Consider the following 26,469-nt stretch of genomic DNA (forward strand, 5'->3'; position numbering starts at 1 on the left):
TATTTTTCCCTTTCATCTGAAATATCAATTTAATCATATATTATATTGTTAGACACATATATACATTTGTTTCTAGAATGCTCAGTTTATTTCATTGATCTACTTGATTATTTCTGTGCTGTTGTCATTTTGTTTTAATTGCTGACTCTTTATAATGGTTTTAATTTTTTAAATATTTTATAATGGATTTTGACATTTAAAAAAATCAATATTTTCCCCAGAAAAAAAAATAGAGAGAAAGGAATGGTGGAAAGAAGGAGAAAGGGCTAGCAAAGAATATGTATGAATTACCCATGGCCTTGGACAACAGGGTGGGGATTGCCTGTGGGAGCAGGGATGGAGGTGGGATGGACAGAGGAGGGCAAAGGGGAAAAAATTGAATCAAGTGTAGTAGAAAACAATAAAAATGATTTAAAATTTAGAATAAAATAATTTGGATATATGCACTATTTCAAACAAATCCAGTCAGAAGTGGAACTTACTTTCTATAGAATTAGAGGGAATGATCTTATTCTACATATCTAATGGATACTATTTCTGATAGTTGCCTTATATGGACAGACCATATTAAAGTGAGAAAAAAGTAGTATGTCTTGGCTTTTAAATGAAAGCACTTACATTTTGCAGTAAATTGTAAGGCATTTAAAATTTTTTTCCTAGAGAAAAAAGACAGTGAAAAGATATCTGTCAAATATAAATGAAAATCATAAAATTGTATATTCTGTGTTCAGTAAGTAAAATGTCATATTTTAAAAGTGTCTTTTTCATTTCTGATGATTATTTTTTCCTAAACAAAACTCAAAATATAATTTCACTTTTAAAAATAATTATTGTTTAAGAAGTTGTTTTATTGTACACCTGAAATTAATGATCATTATAAGACTTATACCAACTATACATAACTCAAAAAATAAATTTAAAAATTGTGACATGTTCAGAAGAGTGACAGTCGGAAAGACATAAATAAAATAATTTAAATTAAATGGGAAATATATAAAACAAACAGAAAAAACAAAAAGAATGAACAAGGATGACAGGGAGTTCATTGTGACTTGAAAAAGCTACTGAAATTTCATGTTTATAGTTTTAAATTTTCCTGCATGTGTCTCTAATTCATTTCACCATATTATTTCATTTGCTTGTGAAAAATAGCCTTCCTTGCCATGTTCATGAACGCTTCCTTGACTTGCTGATTCCTTAAGCTGTAAATAAAGGGGTTCAGCATGGGAGCTACAGAGGTGTTCAGCACAGCAACTCCCTTGCTCAAGGACACCCTATCTTTTGCTGAAGGTTTAATATACATAAAAATGCAACTGCCATAAGAGATGGAGATGACAATCATGTGAGATGAACATGTAGAAAAGGCCTTTGTCCTCTGACTAGTGGAAGGAATTCTTAAAATTGTTCTGATGATATATATATAGGACAGAAATATCAATGCCAAAGTGAACATTAGAGTAAACACAGCACAGGAAAACCCCATTATTTCTAGAAATTTTGTTTCTGAACAAGAAAGTTGTAGGAGGGGAAAATAATCACAGGTAAAATGGTCAATAATATTTGATCTGCAGTAATCGAGGTTCAAGAGCAACATGAGTGCAGGGAATATGATTAAGAATGAAACTAGCCATGAACAGAAGACAAGGAGTATACAGATTCTTCGATTCATGATGGTCATGTAATGCAGAGGTTTGCAAATGGCAATATAACGATCATAGGACATGGCAGCCAGAAGGTAAAATTCAGTGACTCCCAAGAGAATGAAAAAAAATAACTGAGCAATGCAATTATTAAAGGAAATGGTTTTATCACCTGAAATAATGGTGCCCAAGAATTTAGGTATACTGACAGTTGTGAATGAAATCTCTAATAAGGAGAAATTTCTGAGGAAGAAATACATGGGGGTCTGGAGGTGGGAATCCAGCAGGGTAAGTGTTATAATGGTCAGATTTCCAGTGATGCTGAGCATGTAGGTGATGAGCAGAAAGGTAAAGATCACCACCTGAAGCTTTGGGTCATCTGACAGTCCCAGGAGGATAAATTCTGTTACTTCTGTATGGTTTCTCATTCTTCAGTTGCTTTTTTGTTTTTCTCCTGCCGTATCTATAGGAGAAAGCACAAGAAACATACCATGAATTGTGAATTAACAACTATTCAAGTGCGGAACAAGAATTTAGCTGAAACAGCATGTTATTTCACCATCAGGGGAAATTCAAAGTGAACTAGTAATAGCAATGGTCCTTTGGTTTCTTCCCTTTTACATACAGACAACAGTATGGTGGTAATTAGAGAAGGAAGGGAGTTGGAAGGGGTAATAAAGGGGGTCAAATATATGGTGACAGAGGATGATTTGACTTTGGGTAGTGAGCACACAATGCAATGTACAGATCATATATCATGGAAATGTATATTGAAACCTATATAATCTTATTAACCAATGTCACCCCCAGTAAATTTAATTAATAAAAAAGTAACTTCTCTTGGATTGAATGAAACAAAGACTCCTCAAGAAGACCCATCAAGTGTTTGAAAGGATTATTTTATTAGATACCTTTTACTTTTTTTGCAATTATTTTAGATGACTATTTTCCTGGAGAAATCTGAATAATTTATATTTTATCATTTCAATAATGATGGGCTAATTCAATTCCCAGCATTCATACCAGTGTTCATAGAAATAAATCAAGAGAAAGGGGATATCATCAATCACATTCAATAATAATTTTAGAAATAGTAACTGTCTGCAGGGGTCTATGATGAATATCAACTAATAACTTCACACTTTCAATTCATTAACTGGCTATCTACAATTTGAACTAGAAAGAAAATTAATAAAAAATATGGAATTAAAGCATTATTAATTTATTATTTATTACATTCTAAGGTAATTTTTTTTTACTTCTAAATTTATTTTTTTATTGTTCAAGTACAGTTGTCTCCATTTTCCTGCCACCACTTTCCCCTGCCCAATCCACCCTGACCTCCCACCTTCAACCCTTTCCCACTGTGGCTTTTTCCATGGGTCCTTTATACATGTACTTTGACTTGACCCTTCCCCACTTTTCCCTGTTAACCTCCTTCTTCCTCCTCTCTGGTTACTGTTGGTTTGATTTTTCTTTCAATGTTGCTGGTTATATTTGTCTTGCTTGTTTGTTTTGTTGATTAGGTTCCACTTATAGGTGAGGTCATATGGTATTTGTCTTTCACCCTCTAGCTTATTTCATTTAGTATAATTCTCTCTAGTTCCATCCATGCTATCCTGAAGGGCAGAAGTTCTTTCTTTCTTCTGCATAGTATTCCATTGTGTAAATGTACCATAGTTTTTTCATCCACTCATTTATTGATGGGCATTTAGGTTGCTTCCAGCACTTGACTATTGTAAATTGTGCTGTCATGAACATTGGGGTGCATAGATTCTTTTGAATTGGTGTTTCAGGATTCTTAGTGTATAATCCCAGCAGTGGAATTGCTAGGTCAAAAGGCAGTTCCATTTTTAGTTTTTCGGGGAAGTTCCATATTGTTTTCCACAGTGGCTGCACCAGTATGCATTTCTACCAACAGGAGTGCATATATCTTTATGACTAAATGTTTTTGAATTTTCTGGGTAGATATTAAGAAGAGAGATTGCTGGGTCCTATGATAGCTCTATTCTTAATGCTTTGAGAAACTTCCATACTGTTTTCCATAGTGGCTGTACCAATTTACATCCCTACCAGCAATTGAAATTTATATAATTTTGTCAACCAATGTTACCCCAATAAACTTAATTTTAAAAAAATGCGATTGAAATTTCAAGGGTGTTTCTTCTTAATTTTATTGTTTCTATTACTGTTTATCCCCTCTATATCCTCTTTCGCCTCCAACCATCCTCCCTCCTCCCCACAATCACCACATTTTTGTCAGTGTCCATGAGTTCTTTCTCTTTTTTCTTTTTTTTTAAAGATTTTATTTATTTATTTTTAGAGAAGAGAAGGGAGTGAGAAAGAGAGGGAAAGAAACATCAATGTGCAGTTGGATCTTGTGTACCCCCTACTGGAGATCTGGCCTGCAACCTAGGCATGTGCTCTGCACTGTGAATTGATCTGGCAACCCTTTGGTTCACAGGCCAGTGCTCAATCAATTCAATGAGCCACACCAGCTAGGTCTCTCTTTTTTTTTTTTTTGCTCAATAATTTAAATAATATAAATGAAAATGCTCTATAAATCATATGGTGTGTAATATACTTTATGAAGAGCCTTTTTATTTACTTTATTTTTCTTTTACTTGGAGTTAATTCCCAATTTTGGGAAGGATAGTAGTTGTGTCTTAGCAAAAGCAGTTTTTATCTTAGTGAAATATTAAGGACTTTTATGTATTCTCTCATTTAGTCCTTATAACACACCCATGAAACTATTTTTATTCCCTAATAAAGAATTGAAGCTCAGAGAGGTATGTACCTTAGATATACTCACATAACTGGTAAATGTCAAATATAATCACCAACTATCTGAAATTCAAATCTATTCTCTTAAATAAAGTACTTCACAGTTTATGTTCAATTAGAAACACACAGAGAAATCATAATTTCCTGCCTTTATTTAATAGAGAATTACTAAATTGTATAATAAAACAAAATATACTTAGCTCTTTTTACACTTTTTAATATATACAGCTACAAAATTTAACTCCAAATGTATATTATTTAACTTAATTTAATTAAAAGTTGATCTAGTAAGGGATGAATCAATGATAAGATTTGGGAGATTTTCATTATCTTCTTTTTAAAAATATTTCTTATTGATCTAAGAGAGAGAGAGAGAGATTTATTTATTGTTCCACTTATTTATGCACTCATTGGTTGCTTCTTGTATGTGCCCTGGCCAGAGATTGAACCTGTAACCTTGGTGTATTGGAATGACACTCTAACCAACTGAGCTACCTGGCCAGAGCTTCTCATTCTTATATGTCTAAAGTCACAGTATCATTCTACATAGGCATAGATAATAAGTAGATACAATATCCTTACAAGTTATACTTTTTTCAAAATTATTTTATTACATTTTTCCATTATCATTTATTTCCCTTATATCCCCCTTCCTCTGCAATTATGACACTGTTGACAAGTTATACTTTAATAATCATATTTTGGTTTTGGTCCATTGACCTTAATCTTTTTTTTTAATTTTATTATTTTTTTAAAAATTTTATTTTAATTTATTTTTTCAAATACATTTGTCTCTGCCTCCCCCTCACCACTTTCCCTTGCCCCATCCCTCCTTCCCTCCCTCAGTTCTTCCCCCTTGCCTTAATCTTTAAATGACATTATTCTAGTTTCTTGGTAGATAGAAGTTATTTTCTTTGAAATATTTATAAACCAAAGGAAATGGAATATTCTTTGATTTTTCCATAGAAAATATTTAACCTCGTGGAAGGGTCTGGTTATTTTTTAGCCAAGAGCAGTGAGTAGGACATTGTCACCAGCACTTATGTGGAAGCAGAAAGGTCTGTGCAGGTGAGTTCTAGAGGCATTCCCAGATTTATGATCTCAGGTCAAAGCCATTCTTTGGAGAATGACTGGGATAATTCCATTGCTGTTTCAAACTAATTACAAAAGTAACATTTGTTTCTTTTTCTCTTTTTAATCTATATAGGATCTTCAACTGAAAGTGAGGGTTTTTTGTTTTTGTTTTGTTTTTGTAACTAGCTGGAATACCAGGCAATTTTTGGTTCTGGTTGAGCTGAGAGAGTAAAAAAGACATCTAGTTATAAGACTTCCATTAAAAGATGGTTCATTTCTATAAATGGATAGTTAGATATACTGTTGACTATATAACTTGAGTATATGATATTTTTAGCCAGGATATGACAATTTAAGATTTTAAGCTGTCTACATAGTAAATATGTCAAGGGATTTGCCTTTAGTTGACTTGTTGAAATAAAAGTAGTACCTCACATTAATATATGCTCATATTTCCTTTCCTTCTAAGAGCTCAAAGGAATTTTTTGATGAGTAAAATACTTTTATTTATTTATTTATAAATTATATTTTATTGTTTATGCTATTATAGTTGTCCAAAATTTCCCCCATTGCCTTCTTTATGCCCAACTTACCTCTAATTTTCAGAAAGGCTCACTAACAGTCAGAATGGCTGGAATATGAAAAATATTGGCAGCTGTCATTGTTGTATTCCACGGAAACCAACATTTCTGAAAATGTTTCCTCTCATTTAAAAAATTTGCTTTCTATTGCCAATATTTTTGTATTAAATTTCCCATTTTATCCAGAGGGAATATATTTCTTTGACATAAAGAGTGAGAAAAGAACAAATATATAAAACTGAAAAAATATCAAATATTTTAAAACTCTCTAGTGTTGTTTTCTATATAGCTTTTTCTTGTACAAGGTACTTCATCTTTTATCTAGTCTCTCTGACACTGCCTCAAGGGGACTAATTCAGTGAATTGAAGTCGCCAAAACAGAAATATGCACAACACACTAAGGAATAGAAAGGGTAATACACACTAGTATTGAAATTTGAAAAGGAAGCTTGGGGGTCAGTGTCCAAGGAGACAGAAAAAATAGCAACAAGCAAACCACAACACTAAATGCGAAGTTTGTTTTCCTCTACATTACTTGTCAGACAGAGATTAGCAACCAAATATCTTATTTTCCAATACAGATTTCTACCTAATACTCCCTTCCAGTTAAAAAATCTGGTAATCTATCACATTGCACTAAGTATGTTTATTAACTCTATTATTTTTAATCTGGCTTCCAATAAAAATATTTGGTGCTAAAATACTGCTAATATTTTATGCCTTTTCTTTTCCTGCTCAGTCTGGTTCACCAGCAATGTCAGTTGAAGAATTTCTTATTTTGATTGATTCATTTTGGAATTTATATGCGAAGTATAATATTAGGGGTTATTAGCTTCTGTGACTAGACTTATTATAACATAATAACATCTTAATGAGATAAAGTCAGTTTAAAAAGCCAGTAAAATTATGCAGGTCATTAGTAAAAGCTAAGTAAAATTTGTAGGTTCTTGAGAATTTTGTGTTTTGTTTTTTCAAATCAGGCTATCTTATTGGCTGTTACAGTTCAGGACCTCCAACAAATTATTCAACTTTTCTGAGCATCAATTTAAAGTTTTGTAAAATTAAAATAACAACAATAATCACCATCACCATCTTATCTAATTTGCCAGAGAGCTGTGAAGATTAAATAATATATAATATATCTGGCTCAGCATATGATACAAAATAAATGTTCTTTATAGAAGAGATAGTATTTATGAAATTTCTATCAAACTCCCAGCAGACATAAGAGTAATGATGGCTGTCTATTTTTATTTTACACATTTTAAACAAGGAGAGTTTATAAAATGAGACATACATGCCTTCAGCATGACTAAGAAAATAGATTTCTTATAATAGATCATGAGAGTTGTAAAATGGGGAAACAGTCCTAAGAGAAATTATGTTACATTGGAAGCACAGAAATCTAACTGGACAATGTGAATGGTGGGAAGATGGTAAGAAATCCTCTTAGCTATGAAGGAAACACAAGCAGGGTGCAGAGTTTCTTGACCATGATGGTGGTATAATGAAGATGCTTGAAGATGTCAACATAATGGTCAAAAGAATGGCAGTTAAGAGAAAAAAATTAGACCCAACCATGAAGATGAAGAAAAATAATTGAACTAAACAATTGTTATAGTAAGTGGTCTTGACATTAGTAATGATTGCCCCCTCAAATCTAGGGATAGAAACATTTGTGAATGTAATTTCTAAGACAAAGAAATTTCAGAGGAAGTAATACTTAGATGGCAGCCTATGAAGGTGAGGATGATGATGGTCAAGTTTCCAGTCACACTGAATACAAAGTTATAAATAAAAAGAAAGAAATTACGACCTGAAGCTGAGTTATCTGATATGCACACAAGTACAAACTCTGTTATCATTGTGTGATTTCTTATGCTGATTTTTATTTTCTTTAAGAAAAACTTATTCACAAAAACAAAACAAAAAGAAAAAAATAAGTGAACAGTAGAAATACTGTGAAGATTTAAATATTGGTATAACTCCAATAAAATGAAGCAATGAACTTTTTTTCCCATAAGCACTTTTACACTATCCACTCACTCTTATTAAGACAGGGAAATTTTACACATCCTCTATTGAAAAAGAAACATGTATTCAGAAATTTATGTTAAAATTCCCCTCATCAGTTCCTTTACAGAAAACCTTTACATGTAACCAAATTTTCTATGTGTGCAACATATCTTTCAGTTATGTTTCTATAACAATATTCATTAATTATGCCCATGGTTTAGATATTGTATTCAAGTTTCCAGGATTACATACTTTTAGAACTGAAATGTCTAATTTTGAGTTTTAAGTCAGATGCCATTTACAAACTTTACTGTCTCATAAAGAACATTTGTTTCTAGAATGCTCATTTTATTTCATTGATCCACTTGATTATTTCCCTGCTGGTGTCATGTTGTTTTAATTGGTGAGACTTTATAATGTTTTAATTTTTTAGATATTTTATAATGAATCTTGTCATTTAAAACAGTAAATAAATAGAATCAATCTGCATTTTAAAAAATAAAAGAAAGAAAGGATCTCTTACCTTTTGTGATATCATGGATGGAAATGGAGAATATTATGCGAAGTGAAATAAGCCAGTCAGTGAAAGACAAATACCATATGATCTCACCTGTAAGTGGAATCTATTTAACAAAATAAAGTAATGAACAAAATAAACCACATGCAAGGAAACATGGAGCAGATTTAAAATGACCAGAGGGGATGGGGAAGGAGGACAGTGGTGGAAAGGAGAAGGGACTAAACAAAGAACATGTATGAATGACCCATGGACATGGACAACAGATGGAAATTGACTGTGGATGTGGGGGGTGGGATGGGTGGTGGAGGGCAAAGGGGGAAAAATTGAGACAACTGTAATAGAATAAACATGATTTAAAAATAAAAATTAAAAAAAAAGAACTGGAGGAAAGTGATAACCCAATTGCAATTCCTGAGCTTAATAATAATATGGTTATTTTTATTTTTAATTATGACCAACATAAATAAATGTGTTTGCAATAACAGACATATAGGACTAGAATTGCCTTGGTTGTAAACAAGAGTAAAGTTTTCAATTTATGGGAAAGAAGGCAGAAGCCAGTGATACTAATATTCACATAGATATAGCTATTAATATATAGTTCTCCAACATCATGACTCATTTATATCATTTTTATGTTCCTGAATTGAATTAACAATTGACTTTTTTTACTGTGTTCACATTGGCTTTTTACTCTTAAACTTGACTGAGGACAAGAAGGAACTTATAAGGCAGATTTTTATGCTGCAATATCTCATTGCCTTCCTTCTAGAACACTAAATAATTAGAATAAATAGAATTCTCTTTAAGATTTAACTTTTAGAAATCACAAATAGCTAAAATGTAAACTATATGACTTTTATTTGCTTGTTCTCTCTTTATTCTTAGCAACCAACATTTTATCTGTGCTATAAGATTTCAATATTTATTGTATTATTTTCTTTCGATAGCAAGAATTGGGCCAATAGATGATAAGAATCAAAACTGCATTACATCTTATTTTTTCTTTTGTTTTTTTTGGATAATGAGCATTCTCTTCCTTTAAGAATAGACACTTTTTTTGGTCACAATATATCAGCAAAACTGGCAAATCAAAAAGCAGAAACTATTACTGTGTTTTAAATGACTGAAATATTAAAATATAAAATTAGTAATAATATAAATATGATAAAGTGATAATTTTGGGAACCCTGCAATTTATTCCAACAAAATAAAATTTTGGATGGGAGAAATATAAAAATACATTTATTGACAAATAGGGAAGATATTTACTTTCTGATACTTTTAACGATTCCAATCAGAAATGTAATCCCAGATTTTTCTCAATTTACTTAAAATACGAGTTGTGAGGTATTCATAATATACTTCAGGAGACATTTTTGTCATTAGTTTACCCTTATCTACTGCTACTATATGCCTCTATCTACTACATAAAAGCCTCTCTCATAGAGAAAGTACAAGCTTGGTTGCATGCAAGTTTTCTACAGCCTCTGCTATAAGTAAAATAAGTTTCTCTTTATCTCTTTGATCTTTCAATATGACATGAACATTGTTCTGACCTGAACTTCAAGAAACTACTATTTTTTTAAATTTATTTTTATCTTTATTTTGCTCTTTATCTTTTAGTTTGTCAGTTTTTCTTGTTATTGTTAGTTCAGTTTGTTCATTAGATTTCACACATGAGTGAAATCATATGTTTTTCTTTCTCTGACTCACTTATTTCACTTAGCATAATGTTCTCCAGGTCCATTCATGCTGTTGCAAAGGGTAAAATATTCTTTTTCATAGCCAGGCAGAATTCCACTGTGGAAGTGTCCCACAGTTACTTTATCTAGTCATCTTCTGATGGACACTTGAGCTAATTTCCATGTCTTGGAGATTGTAAATAATACTGCAATGAACATAGGGGTGCTTATGTTCTTTCAAATTAGTGTTTCAGATTTCTTCGGATTAATTCCCAGAAGTGGAATTGCTGAGTCACAGGGCAGTTCTGTTTTTAAGTTTTTGAGGTATCTCCATACTGCTTTCCACAGTGGCTGTACCAATCTGCATTCCTCCCAACAGCACATGAGTATTTCCTTTTCTCCATATCCTCATCAGCCCTTGCTGTTTGTTGACTTATTGATGGTAGCTATTCTGAATGGTGTGAGGAGGTATCACATTTTCATTTTAATTTGCTTTTCTCTGATGATTAGCGACATTGAACATTTCTTCATATGTCTATTGGCCAACTGTATGTCTTTGGAGAAGTGTCTATTCAGGTATTTTGCCTATTTAAAAAAATTTATTGTTGTTCAGTTACAGTTGCCCTGTCTTTTTCTCCATTGCTCTCTACCTCGTCGACCCAACAACCACAGTCAATCCCCTTCTGTTGTCCATGCCCATGAGTCCTCTATTCATGTTTGGTGCTTGCCTCTTCTCCTTTCCCTGGTTAACCCCCTCTTTACCCCTCTGATCACTGCCAGTTTGTTCTTTATTTCCAAGTCTCTGATTTTTTTTTTATTTTGCTCATTTGTTTTGTTGATTAGGTTACAATAATGGGTGAGATCATACGGTTTGTCTTTCACCTCCTGGCTTATTTCACTTAGCATCATGCTCCCCAGTTCCATACATGCTGTAGCGGAGGGTAGGAGTTCCTTCTTTCTTTCTGCTGTGCAATATTCCATTGTGTAAATGTACCACAGTTTTTTGATCCACTTGTTTACTGATGCACACTTAGGCTGTTCCAGCCATTGGCTATTGTAAATAATGCTGCTATGAACACTGAAGTGCATAAGTTCTTTTGAATTGGTGATTCAGAATTCTTATGGTATAGTCCCAGCAGTGGGATTGCTGCAATGAAAGGCAGTTCCATCTTTAGTTTTTTGAGGAAATTCCATACTGTTTTCCACAGTGGCTGCACCAGTCTGCATTCCCACCAACAGTGTACTAGCGTTCCCTTTTCTCCACAACCTTACCAGCACTTCTTCATTGATTTATTAATGATAAATCAATGGTCGCATTAGGACTGGTATGAAGTGGTATCTCATTGTAGTTTTGATTTCCATCTATCTAATGGCTAGTGATGTTGAACATTTTTTCATGTGTCTATGGGCCTTCTGTATGTTCCCCTTGGAGAAGTGTCTGTTCAGGTCCTTTGCTCACTTTTTATTGGACTGTTTGTCTTCTTGGTATGGAGTCGTGTGTGTTCTTTATATATTTTGGAGATCAAACTGTTGTCCAAACTGTTGTATCATTGGCAACTATGTTTTTCCACACAGCTGATTCCCTTTTCATTTTGTTGATGTTTTCTTTAGCTGTGCAGAAGCTTTTTAGTTTGATATAATCCCATTTGTTTATTCTTTCATTTATGTCCCTTACTTTAGAGGACATATTGGTGAAAATATTGCTGCATGGGATATCTGAAATTTTCCTGCCTATATTTTCCTCTAGGACTTTCATGGTATCATGACTTATATTTAAGTCTTTTATCCATCTTGATTTTATTTTGGTGTACAGTGTAAGTTGGCGGTTGAGTTTCATTTTTTTTTTTTTCATGTACTTGTCCAGATCTCTCAATACCATTTGTTGAAGAGGCTATTTTTACTCCATTTTATGTTCTTGCCCCCTTTGTCAAATGTAACTGTGAGGTGGAGAGCAGACTCTGTCCTGCAGAGTACACTCTGGGTCATCATGGATGGCGAAATAAAATAAGTTGTCCCAGATACTTCTCTCTCCATCCCAGGGAAAGGGGTGACACTTCCCTCTAGTGGAGAAGGTCCCCCAGCCCTTCACTTGAAGTGGCTTTTATTGAGAACCATATGTCCAGGGGTATACAGCATGGATTTAAAGGTCATCAATCAATGTCAAAAGGCTATGTTTACAAAAAGCAAATAAAGGTCATAGATAACAATTGAAGGAACACAAGAGGTTTGCCTCAGGACAAGGTGGTGCTCACTCAGCCCTGAAACCTGGGAAACTGATCATATTATATGCTCAACTTCAAACATCAGTACTCAATAACTTGAGGGCATTCTTAGCAAAGTAAGTTTCATAGGATATAATGCATTCCTTTTCCAGGCATAATTGCCCTTGGGAACCACCTAAACCATCCAGTTTAGGGCTGTACCTGCCTCTCGTATTTGTTTCAAGCCTGAGTCAGGCTGGGGGACCAGAGCAGCCAAGAGATAAGGAGACTACTTTTAGATAGCATGAGGACTTTGGCCATCACAAAGCTGAGGGGTGAGGGTCTTTTGCTCCTTCCTTCCCTGTCCTTCCAAGTCCTTCCCTGATGGACCCTATGCGACTCTGCCTGATTTAGGTTGCCACGGCCATCGAGGGTTTTACCCATCATTGACTAACCAGCCATCCTCCGGAGTCAAGGAGGGTGATGTGAGGGAGGCAGGGGTGCAGCCAGGTGGACAGGTTTTGTCTCCTCAGTGGCCTATTTAGCTCCAGCCTTGGGCCCCTCTCACCAGTCAGCAAGACTACCTTCCCCGAAACCAGGCAGGATGGTTCCCAACATAACTAGCTGTATTGACATGGTTTATTTCTGGGTTCTCTATTCCGTTCCATTAGTCTATTCTGTTCTTAAGCCAGACTAGACTGTTTTGATTACAGTGGCCTTGTAATATAGTGTAATATCAGGTATTGTGATCCCTCCTATTTTGTTTTTTTCTCAAAATTGTTATTTAGCGTCTTTTATGGTTCCATATACATATTTGAAATATTTGTTCTATATCTGTGAAATATGACATTGGTATTTTGATAGGGATTGGGTTGAATCTTAAATTGCTTTCAGTAGTATGGACATTTTAATGATATTAATTATTCTAATCCATGAACACGGTATATGCTTCCACTTATTTGTATCTTCCTTAATTCCTTTCTTCAGTGTTGTGTAGTTTTCTGAGTACAGGTCTTTTACCTTCTTGGTTAACTTTATTTCTTCTTGCTATAGTAAATGGGATTTTCCCCCTAATTTCTGTTTCTGATATTTCATTGTTCATGTATAGAAAAAATGCCTTTGATTTCTGAATGTTGACTTTGTATCCTGCCATTTTGCCAAATTAATTTATTAGGTTGAGTAGTTTTTTGGTTGAGTCTATAGGGATTTCTATGTGTACTATCATGTTATCTGCAAACAGTGACAGCTTTACTTGCTCTTTTCCCATTTTTTAATTGTTTTTTTTTTTTGTGGGGAGTTGGTGTTGAGTTTTATAAGATCTTTATAAATTTTGGATATTAACCCCTAACAGATGTTCTCCCATTCTGTGAGTTGTCTTTTTATTTTGTTAGTGGTTTCCTTTGCTGTGCAAAAACTTTTTAGTTTGATGTAGTCCCATTTGTTTATGTTTTTTTTCTTTTGTTTCCCTGCTTGAGGCAACAGATATATCAGATAAAATATTGTTATGAGCAATGTCTGAGATTTTACTGCCTAGGTTTTATTCTAGAATTTTTATAGCTTCAGGTCTAACAGTTAAGTCTTTAATCCATTTTGAATTTGTTCTTGTGTGTGGTGTAAAAAAGTGGTCTAGTTTCATTTTTTTCTGTATGTATTTGTCCAATTTTCACACTATTTATTGAATACACTGTCTTTAGCCTATGATATGTGCTTGCTTCCTCTATCAAATATGAACTGACTATAAAGTCATGGGATTATTTATGGATTCTCTAATCTGTTCCATTGATCTATGTGTATGTTTTTATGATAATGCCTTGCTGTTTTGATTACTATGGACTTATAGAATAGTCTGTTTTAGGTAACATGATTCTTCCAACTTTGTTCTTTCTCAAGATTGCTGTTGCTATTCAGGGCCTTTAGTGGTTCTATATAAATTTTTGAAGCATTTGTTCTAGTTCTGTAAAATACGTCATTGGAATATTGATAGGAATTACATTGAAACTATAGATTGTGTTGGGTAGTATGGACATTTAATGATGTTAATTCTTTCTACCCATGAACACAGTATGTGCTTCCACTTATTTGTATTTTCTTCAATTTCTTTCCTCAGTGTCTTATAATTTTCCAAGTACAGGTCTTTTACATCCTTGGTTAGATTTATTATGATGTATTTCATTCCTTTTGAAGGAATTGTGAATGGGATTGTTTTCTTAATTTCCCTTTCTGTTAGTTCATTATTAGCATATTAAAAAGAAACTAATTTCTGGATATTAATTTTGTATCCTGCTTCTTTGCTGAATTCATTTATCAGTTCTAGTAGTTTCTTGGTGGAATCTTTAGGGCTCTCTATGTACAGTATCATGTCATCTGCAAATAAAGATAGTTTTGCTTATTCCTTTCCAATTTGGTTGCCTTTTATTTCTTTTTCTTGTCTGATTGCTATGGCTTGGACTTCCAGTACTGTATGGAATAAGAGAGGTGAAACCGGACATCCCTGTCTTGTTTCTGATCTTAAGTGGAACACTTGTAGTTTTTGCCCGTTGAGTATGATGCTGGCAGTGGGTTTGTCATATATGGCTTTTATTATGTATATGTATTTTTCCTTTAATCCCATTTTGCTGAGAGTTTTTATCATAAATGGGTGCTGTATTTTGTCAAATGTTTTTTTCTGCAATCTATTGATATGATCATGTGGTTAGTATCCTTCATTTTGTTTACATGGTGAATCACACTTATTGATTTGTGAATATCGTACCAACCTTGCATTCCCAGAATAAATCCCATTTTATCATGGTGTATGGTATGTTTTTTATGCATTGCTCTACTTGGTTTGCTAATATTTTGTTGAGGATTTTAGCATCTATGTTCATCAGGGATATTGGCCAATAATTTTCTTTTTTTGTAGTGTCTTTATCTGGAACTAGGATAATGCTGGCCTTGTAAAATGTCAGCATTTTGGGAGTTTGGGAGCCTTCCCTCCTCTTGAATTTTATGAAATAGTTTGAGAAGGAGAGGTGTTCTTCTTGGAATGTTTTATAAAATTCACCTGTGAACCTGTCTGATCCAGGGGTTTTTTTGTTGTGAGTTTTTTTTTTTTTTATTATTGCTTCAATTTCCTTAGGTATGATCTGTCTACTCAGATTCTCTGATTTTTCCTGATTTATATTTGGAAGATTCTATGATTCTATGATTTTATCCATTTCATCCAGGTGGTCCAGTTTGTTGGCATATAATTGTTCATATTTTCCTACAATCCTTTGTATTTCTTTGGTGTCAGTTGTTATTTTGCTTTCATTTCTGAGTTTATTTATTTGTGTCCTTTCTCTTTTTTTCTTGATGAGTCTGGTTAAAGGTTTGTCAATCTTTTTATCCTTTCAAAGAACAGGCTCTTGGATTTATTGATCTTTTGTATCTTTTTTAGGCTGTATTTCATTTATTTCTGCTCTGATCTTAATTGCTTCCTTCCTTCTCCTAACATTGGGCTTTGTTTGTAGTTCTTTTTCAAGTTCTTTAAGTGTGAAGTTAGATTGTTTATTTGAGCTTTTTCTTGTTTTTTTGATATACCTGTAATGTTATTAATTTCCCTCTTAGGATTCCTTTCTCTTGTCCCACAGATTTCTAGTTTCATAGAATTGTAGTCAGAGAAGATGCTTGATATGATTTCAGTCTTCTTGAATTTGTTGAGACTTGTTTTGCGTCTTAGCATGTGGTCCATCCTAAAAAACATTCCATATGCACTTGAAAAGTATGTATATTCTGCTGCTTTTGGGTCAAATGGTCTGAAGATACCAATTAAATACACTTGATCTTGTGTGTTGTTTAAGGCCACTGTTTCCTTGTTGACTTTCTTCCTGGAAGATCTATCTGCTGAAGTCAATGGGGTGTTAAAGTCTCCAACTATAACTATATTTGTGTCGGTCTCTCCTTTTGTGTCCATCAAGGTTTGCTTTACATATTTAGGTGCTCCTATGCTGGGTGTGTAAATGTTTACTGGGGTTATATCTTCTTGTATGGTTCCCTTTATAATGATGTACTGTCATTCTTTGCCTCTTACTATAGCCTTGGTTTTTGTTAGCTATCAGTAATGCTATAGCAACTTTTTTTTCTTTTCCATTTGCATGAAATATCTTTTTCCAACCCTTTACTTTTACCCTGTGTGTATCTTTCTATCTGAGATGGGTCTCTTGAAGGATATATATATATATATATATATATATATATATATAGTCTTTTTTTCTTATCCATTCAGCTACCCTCTGTCTTTTGGTTGAAGCATTTAAGACATTTACATTTAAGATGATTATCGATAGATACATATATAGTGCCATTTTATTGCTAGACTGTTTTCTTCTCCCCCGCCCCCCTTTCTCTTTTACTTCTTCCTTTTCTTAAAGAAAGCCCTTTAAGATTTGTTGCAGTACTGGTTTGGTGTTAACAAACTCCTTTAGCTTTTTCTTGTCTGGGAAGCTCCTTATTTCTGCTTCAATTTTCAATGATAGCCTTGTAGGGTAAAATAGCCTTGGTTGTAGGTCCTTGCTTTTCATCACCTTAAATTTTTCACACCAATTCCATCTGGCCTGAAATGTTTCTGATGAGTAATCAGATTACAGTCTAATTGGTACTGCCTTATAGGTAACTACCTGATTTTCTCTTTTGGCTATTAAGATTCTCTCCTTATGTTTAAGCTTTGTCTTTTTAGGTATGATATGTCTCAGAGTAGACCTCTTTGGGTCCAACTTTTTTGGGATTCTCTGAGCTACCTGGGCTTGTGGGACTTTTTCCTTTATCAGATTAGGGAAGTTTTTAGTTATTATTTCTTTAGATAGTTTCTCAGTCCCTTGCTCACTCTCTTCTCCTTCTGGTATTCCTGTATAGTGGATGTTATTATGCTTCATGTTGTCCAAGATGTTTCTTAAGCTGTCTTAATTTTTTTATTCTTTTTTTTTTTTGCTGCTCTGTCTGATTATTTTTTTTCCCATTGTCTTCCAAAATACTAATTTGATCCTCTGCTTCATCTAACCTACTGTTTATTCTTTCCAGTGTATTATTTATCTCAGATATCACATTTTTTATTTCTGACTAATCCTTTTTTATCATTTCTATGTTCTTTTTCATGCTGTTGAGTAACATTACTTTAACATCTCTGTCTGATAAATTCCTTACCTCCATTTCATCTCGTTCTTCTAGAACACTTTGTTGTTCTTTCATTTGGGGTCTGTCAAGGCCAGGCAAGTTTACTTGAAATTTGGGCAGACAGAAGAAAAGCCATGGAGCCATAGGGATACTTCATGCCTTTATTCAGAGGTGGGTGATACATGCATGCTGCAAGCTGCATGTCCTAGCAGGGAAGTCCATAGCCCCTTATATACTGAAGATAGAAAAACTGGCAGGAAGCCAGAAAATTGTATGCTTAGCATGATTCTGGACATGCGAGTGAGCTCAGTGTTATGGGAATACAGTTTATTGGGCCCAGACTCAAGGCTATGGGAATACTTATAGGGCCTAGTCCCGAGGCTATGAGAACACTACTTATCTTAGTCCTACAGACATCTGGGTGAGGAAGCCAGACTTCCTCCATTGTACCCTACAGGATCTATTTCTTTATCTTCCCATTTTGACTGCTTCTTTGTATTTTCTGCCTTAGATGTTAAAATAATCAACCATTAATCTGGTCAGTTGTTCACCTACTCAATCTGTGATCAGATCTCAGGTTTAAGCACCACAGGGTGGGGCAGAGTAATTCCTGTGGGTGGGTCAATTGCTTCCTCTTCAGCTGATTCTATTCAGAGAGGAGTGCTCTGCCTGCAAGGAGTAGATGCTATTGAGCAAACATGCAAACTGTGTGGTCATTGCATTCAAAATGACTGAATGAGTAAAACAACAGATCAGCATCAAATTTTGCATTAAGCTTGAACATTCCTCCATAGAAATACTTGGATGATTCAGAAGTCTGCAGCTATGGGCAACTGCGGACTGGCCACTTGATCATAACAACACGCATATTCATGCATCATGTCTCGTGCCGAGTTTTTTGGCAAAACATCAAATCACCCAGGTGGCTCAGCCCCCCTACAGCCCAGATTTGGCACCCTGTGACTTCCGGCTTTTCCCAAAACTAAAAAAAAAACCCAAAAAAACAACAAAAAAAACAACAAAAAACCCCACCTCTGAAAGGGAAGACTTCTGACTATTGATAAGATTCAGGAAAATACGATGGGACAGTTTATGGCATTTGGGAGAACCTTGGGAGGTCCCCAGGTGCCTACTTTGAAGGGGACTGAGGCATCATTGTCTTGTGTACAATATTTATTGTATCTTGTATCTTCTTCAATAAATGTCTCTATTTATTATATTATGTGGCTGGATACTTTCTGGATAGACCTTTTACCCAGAAGTAGAAATGGTGAATCATATGCTAGTTCAATTTTTAATTTTTCAAAGAACCTCCAGACTGTTTTCCATAGTTGTCTGCACCAACATACATATCTACCAACAATATTCAAGGGTTTCTTTTTCTCCACATCCTCACCAGAACTGATCCCTTGTCTTTTTGATAACAGCCATTCTTACAGGCATGAAGCAACATCTCATTGTCATTTTGTTTTGCATTGCTTTAAAGGTTAATGATATTAAACACACTTCCATTCCTGATTGCCATTTTTAATATATTCTTTAGCAAATGTCTAGTTAGGTAATTTTCCTACTTATTAGTCAGATTATTTAGTTTTATTTTTTTGTGTTTTTGTTTTTGTTTTTTGTTTGCTATTGAATTATATGAGTTCCTTATATTATGGGGGATATTAACCCTTTATCAGATGTGTAGTTTTCAAATATTATCTCTTATTTTGTAGGCCATCTTTCCATTTTATTGATTGTTTCTTTTTTTGTGCAGAATATTTTTATTTTGATTAGTTCGAATTGCTGGGTTTTGCTTTTTTGCTTGTGCTTTTGGTGTCATATGCAAAATAGCATTGACAAGGCCAATATCAGGCAGCTTTTCCCTATGTTTTCTTGTATGAGTTTATACATTCTAGGTCTTACAGTTGTGTTAATTTTTGTGCTGATTAAGTGTTAATTAAGCCATCTTGAGTTAATTTTTGCATGTGGCTGTTTTCCTAACACTATTTATTGAAGATATTGTCCTTTCCCCATTATCCCAACACTATCTATTAAAGGGAATTTTCTTGCCTCTTTTCTCAAAAATTAATTGACCATATATGTGTAAGTTTATTTCTGGGCTCTCTCCTATTTAGGTGTCTGTTTTTATGCTAGGATATTCATCAGGAATATCTTCTGTAGTTGTATTTTATTTTAATGTCTTTGTTTTGGGTATCATGGTACTGCTGGATAAACATTAACTTGAAAGAGTTCCATCCTATTCCATTTTTGAAGAGCCTGTGTATATAATTATTATTTTTAAACTTTTTGGTGGAATTAATGTTTCATTTTCTTCAGATAAGCCCCCCAAATTAAAATTGCTGGGTTCTATGTTCATTGCAGCATTATTTACAATATTCAAGTTATTGAAGCAACTTAGGTGTTCATCAATAGATGAATGGATAAACAATTGGATACATGCACACACACATATACACTGAAATATTACTCAGCCATGAAAAAGAATAAAATCTTGCCATTTGTGACAACATGAATAGATCTAAAGGGTAATATGCTCAGTGAAATAAGTCAGAGAAAGACAAACGCTGCATCATTCCATTTATGTATAGAACCTAAAAAAAAACTAAAGAAATGAACAAACAAAACAGACTCATAGATACAGAAAAACTGATAATTGCCAGAGGGGTAAGTGGTGAGGATAGGGGTAAAAGAGTGAAGGGGATCAACGGGTACAAACTTATAATATAAATAAGTCACAGGGATATAAAGTACAGCATTGGGAACATCAATAATAATACAATAATTTTGTACAGTGACAGATGGATAGTGAACATTTTGTGGTGATCACTTTTTAAGGTATATAAATGTGAAATCTCATTATGTTATACACCTGAAACTAATATAACATTGTATGTCAACTGTGTTTTAATTTAAAAGAGCTATACATTCCAAATTAAAAATTAGGTATGAAAAATTTTGGTAGAAATCACCAGTGAAGCCAGCTAAGCCTAGATTTCCCTCTTTTATTCTTCATTTTTTTTTGTAGGGACTTTTTAATTACAAATCAGTTACGTTAAATATAGGGCTATACAATTTTTATTTTTTTATTGAGAGCTTTGGCAGTTTATATCTTATAAGGATTTTGTTCATTTCAAATAAATTGCTCATTTTTCTGGCATAAAAGTGTTCATAGTATTGATGGGGTTCCGAGCAGTTCACCTCAGAATGTGCCAATTTGGGCTGTGAATTATTTTGAGCTGAAGATGATCAAGGCCCAACAGACTCAAGAAGAGCTTTTTTCCTTCTCTTTAACTACCTAAAATAATTTAAATAGAAATCCTGCACCAGGAAAGCAGCTATGACCAAAGATAATTTTTTTTTACACAACTTCTCCACATGGCAGAACAAACATTTGTTTACCAAAGTTTTGTGCGTCTCATCTCCTTGTGAATTATCTTCCTCCTCTTTGAAGTCCAAGACTCCAATCCCTTCCTCCTTATCTCAGAATAACATATAAACGTCAATTGCCTGACTGCATATAGGTCTCATATTCTTTTTCTTTTAAATCTTCACCCAGAGATATGTCTTCTTATTGATTTTAGAGAGAGAAGAATAGAGACAGAGAAACATGGATGTGAGAGAGAAACAGATCAGTTGCCTTCCAAATGCACTCCAGGTGGGGATGGAACCCACAGTCTTTTGGTATACGGGATGAGGTTCCAATCAACTTAGCCACCCAGACAGGACAGGCTACCATTCTTATGGACCCCTGTGGGTACATATAAAATTAAATTTTATTTTATCCTGTTGATCTGTCTTATGTCAATGTAATTCTTAGACCAGCCAAAAGAACATAGAAAAGGAGAGGATAAAAATTTCCTCCTCAATATCACATTTCTAAACTTTAAAATCAGTAATTTGTGCCCTGTCATTTTCTTCTCTGATGATTCTAACTAGAGATATTAATTATATTTATCTTCTCAAATATTTGGTTTTTGTCTTCATTGTTTTTTATTGTTTGCCATATCAAAAGCTCTGCTCTTGTGAGTTAGTGGACCCAGAACAGTACTCAGCAAATGGTTCCAAAACAATCAGATATTTACAAGCCATAAATTAGACTTCAGTCCCAGATGCACAACTGAAATATATGGAAATCTATAAATTCATGAAAAAAGAAAACATATTGTAAATATTTGTGGTTACTAAGGTACCACACAAAAACAAAGAAAGGCATGTATATTTTTTCTTTCTTACACAAATAGCTTTAGATAATTTAAATAAATTAAATAAGTTTCTTGAATAAAATAATTCTGGCTAATATATAGAATAAAAAATTAAATTAGAAAAATAAACATTTTTCAACACCTAATGAAATAACAAAACAGTTAAGGAAAAAAACAAATGACAACATTCATAAAAAATGTTAACTATTTATAGAGGGAAAATGAGCAGAAACTACTGCATAAAGCCAATTATAATTAGGGCATCAGTAATGTGTGCCTTAAGATGTGATGCAATAGGATTTACATAGAGAGAAAGCAATAAATCAAATTCAGAATGTGGGATATTATCAAAGACAAATAGCCAGTCTACACACTTATAATACACAGGTAAACATGTACATAATAGATACAGCCAGGACATTTTAATGTGAACTGGGTTTTAGATAATGTTCATGAGTCGTGTTGACAGTGCTGGGTTTGATACTCATATGATGTTATACCAAATATGTATTACTTTATTAATCTGATAATAAATTGCACTTAATTGTCATTATAAGGAGTAGATATACTCTGCTGGGTGCCAGAGAGTACACTGGGTTAATGCAAGAAAGAAGGTACAATCCATAACCTGAATAATTTAATAGGTCACTTAGTTTTATAATAACATAAATAAATAATTGGAATGTCACTTTTATATATAGACATGAATTCACTGGACTCCACAGAAAGAATTTATTCCTTCTCTGAGGATATAGCTGCAGCCTTAAAACAATAATAAGAATCTACCAGAGTGAAACCATAGTAAACTATATTCCAGGAAAAAAAACCTCTTTCGAGTGCTATTTTCAAGAGAAAACCCAACACTTAGTGTTCTTATACATACAATTATTTTAGGGAATGATTGCATCATGAAGTAGAAATTGAAAATAGTCCTACAAAAATTATTTTTGAACTGCTATTTTCTTCATGAGAAAGAAAAATTTAAGAGCTACATCAATTCTGAAAGAGATAAATTACAACATAAATTTCTCCCATGTAGTAACCACTCACAATGAGCCAAGAGCATTGTGATAACTACATTTATATCCTATATAGTTTTTCATATTTACATGTGCTAGACAGTATTCTGAGTTATATGAACAAAACCCATGAACTAGATAATTTTAGCATTCATTCCCATTACAGAAATGAAGAAAAAGAGGCACAGATAACTTAAGAATTGTTCCAGAATTACCAGGGCTTTTAAGTGGAAAAGTCAGAATGACTCCACAGATAGTTCTCTTAACAAATGTACCATACTGCCTCATCTATTTAATCTATTTGCCTATTTTTTGTTGAGTTTTTGGTCTGTTTATTAGTCACTAGGAAGATTCATTTTATATAAATTTGACCAAGAAAGTGCAATACTTGTACAAAGAAAATAACAAAACTTTTCTAAAGAGACATCAAAGAAGAACTAAATAAATGAAAAGACATCTCTATTCATGGATAGTGGACTTACATTGCTAAGATAGTGACAACTCCCAGGCTGATTTACAGGTTCAATGTAATTCTTATAAACTCCAACTGTTCTTTTTGTATAAATAAGCAAGCTAATCCTAAAATGTATCTTAAATTGCAAGGGACACTGAAAAGCCAAAACAATACTGTAAAAGAGAAACAAACGAACAAGAGTCATACTTTGCAATTTCAAAATGTTCTATTAAAGTACAAATCAAAACAGTGTGATTGTGGCATAATAATAAACATGCAAATCAATGAAATAGAACTGAGAATCCTGTAATAGAACCTTACATTTGTAGTCAATTGATTTTTTTTAAACGATGGTGCCAAGATTATTCAATGGGGAAGTAATAATCTTTTCAACAAATCATTCTGGGATAATTACATAGCTATATGCAAAAGAAACTTCTATCTCTATCCCACAACATATACAAAAATCAATTCAAAGGAAATTAAAAACCTTAATATATGTGCTAATGCTATAGATATATGTTTTAGAATAAACTTTTGGAATAAACCTTTGTAATTGTGAATTAAGCAATGTTTTTTTTTATAGTTCTTATTGGAACTAACTTATAACACATTTTTAAAGTTCAAAATGTAATTTTTAAATCATTTGCAAAAAATTAACTTCTTTTACTTTTCTTACTTTGGACTATGAACTGCCATCATCAAAATAAAACAAAATATAAAAATGAGAATTAGAACATTACACAGATGTAACTAAGTGAATGAATCAGCATACTTCTATTTTTCTGATGTAGCAGATAATTACGTCACTGCATTACATATGAAAAACTTCATTAACAAATCATGTACATTTTTCCTTTATTTTTATTCAGAGAATTACATGTTTAGACTATGTTCTTTGATAAGTATTTCCATTTGCAGTCTCAGAAATCAGAATTGTACTTCCATTCATTTCTCTCACTTCTGTAATGCTATTTAGATTAATGAGATAAATAGCATTCTAAGTTATTTGTCTTGGCTAAGATAAAGTATGTAGAACAAAACATTGTTCTTTTTGTCCAATAGAATTCTTAATGCAAAGAGGAAAAAAAGTAAAATGTGGAACATAGAAAAAAATAGACATTTTAAGATGCTTTTCTAATTCATAGTTTTAACATTCACTTTATTCTAATATATTTTTCAAAACCCAAAAATTTGCAATGTTTTCTTAGTATCCTAAACCCAATGTAGGAGGTGGCGGGTGGGTATGGCAGGGGACAGTAATGAGGGGAAAATGGAGACAACTGTAACTGAAAAACAATAAAAAATAAAATAAATGAAATACATGAATTAATAATGATATTATGTAGCCTACTCAGACAAAAAGCAAGGCTTCAGGTATAAAAATAAAACTAGTCTTCAATTGATATTCACATAATAAAGAAGGAATTCAGAACTTTTTTTAAAAGCAATGGTTTTTTAAATAAGACACCAAACACACAAACAACAAAAGAAAAAAATTAATTATTTGATTTCATCAAAATTACAATCTTTTGTGATCAAAGGACACTATCAAGAAAGTAAGAACACACCTAAAGAATGCAAAAATATTTACAAATCATATATCCAATAAGAATGTAGTAGTTTATAATAGCTTATTGAAAAAAAAACTGGATGTATGTGTTTTAGGGTTTTAAATATAATAACATGGGCTCACTTCATTATATTTGTCATAGAAAAGCAAATGAATAACAGTGTAGACTGAAAAATTAAAAAATGAATCAGAATGCAAACCTGAACTTAAATTATTTCTATTCAGGAACATATGGATAATCATTATAACATCAAATGTCTTAATGATTTTTTACTCATATTTCTCTGTGGACATTTTATATCCAATATGGAACTCTGTATAGAGATTTCTTTTCAGGTCACTTTTTAAAAATATGACAGGATGTCAATACTGCTTCTTTCTTAAAAGGCATTAAATACATAAGTGACTATATTCGGGAGTAAGCAGAGGAGAAGTCCTAAGAAGAATCAACTCATTTTTTAGAGAGATTCCTTCCATTTTTCCCAGATATCCAAATGTTTAACAGTTCCCCTCAGTTCGTTGTCCTAAATATCTCTGGAAACATCTCCTGGAGCTTCAGATCCATTGCCACTATTGCATTTTAACTCCGAAATAACTTATATAGTTTGAGACATTAGCCTTATAACTTGTCATCCTGACTCCAACATCTAAAAAATGCATCCTCGATACAGTTAATAGGACAATCTTTCTAAAATAAAATTTTGATCACAGGGAGTCTTAGATTTAAAAAGGAAACTCATACACCTTGACTCAGAATCATGTACAATCCATATTTCTATACTATAGGTAAATTGAAAATATATTTTAGGGATGAGAACATAGACTTTGTGTTAAAATAATCTGGTCAGGTAGATGATCCTTTTTCACTTCAAAATTTCATGTCTATAGGCTTAACAGATGAAGTCCTAGTACATTTTAAGACATGCAAGCTTTTTTATGATTTTAAGGCTACCATTTTTTCTTGCCTTTTGAATACTGTCCTAACTGAGACAACCTTTTCCCCCAAAGCAGCTAACATTTATTGAGAGTTCTGTCTGGGTCAGATACAAATCTAGAATCACTTTCGAACATGCTGTGTTATTTTGTAATCAAAATAACTTTAAAATAAGCATAATTATTGTATCTATTTTTTAATCGGAGAAACTTAGCAACAAAAAAATTTGAGAAACTTGATCAGGCTCACATGTATGTCTGGATTTAATCCTTGGCTGACTGGTTCAAAAATCTATACTCTGACTTATCAGGCATGTGATATTTGCCAGAGACATTTGAGGTACTCCCTAGAGCCTGTTATATTCATGTCCATAAAATCTCTTATGATTAATACATGATTAAAGTAGTTTTGAGGAGGTCACTGCCATGTCCTATAGAGTAAATAAATTATAATACTTGTGTTGATAACTTGAAGAGTAGACTCTTACTCTAGCACAGAAAGAAATGCTAATCACAAAGGACAGTGGGAAGGAAAAGGTGCATTATGCTAAATGTTTAAAATGTCATGAGAAGGCTAACTCATTGAAGGACAGAGTTAGTAAACTTGAAAAATAATGAGTAAAATGTTCTCTCTTTTCTCCTCATTTTCTC

At 33.1% G+C, this 26,469-nt stretch overlaps 1 protein-coding gene across 1 annotated transcript; it reads right to left on the bottom strand.

Annotated features, from left to right (window-relative positions):
* Positions 1-1,126: 1,126 nt before the first annotated feature.
* On the bottom strand, positions 1,127-10,783 carry LOC129084530 (olfactory receptor 6C1). The gene is made up of 2 exons (XM_054590723.1): positions 10,776-10,783; positions 1,127-2,069 (listed from the first exon to the last, which is right to left on the bottom strand). Exons 1-2 carry the CDS (start codon positions 10,781-10,783, stop codon positions 1,127-1,129), a joined length of 951 nt encoding a protein of 316 aa, XP_054446698.1.
* Positions 10,784-26,469: the final 15,686 nt, after the last annotated feature.

This window comes from Pteronotus mesoamericanus, unplaced genomic scaffold (assembly GCF_021234165.1).
Source record: "Pteronotus mesoamericanus isolate MK-2021 breed Mesoamerican mustached bat unplaced genomic scaffold, CSHL_Meso_final scaffold_21, whole genome shotgun sequence".
In the NCBI taxonomy this organism is placed as follows: Eukaryota; Metazoa; Chordata; class Mammalia; order Chiroptera; family Mormoopidae; genus Pteronotus; species Pteronotus mesoamericanus.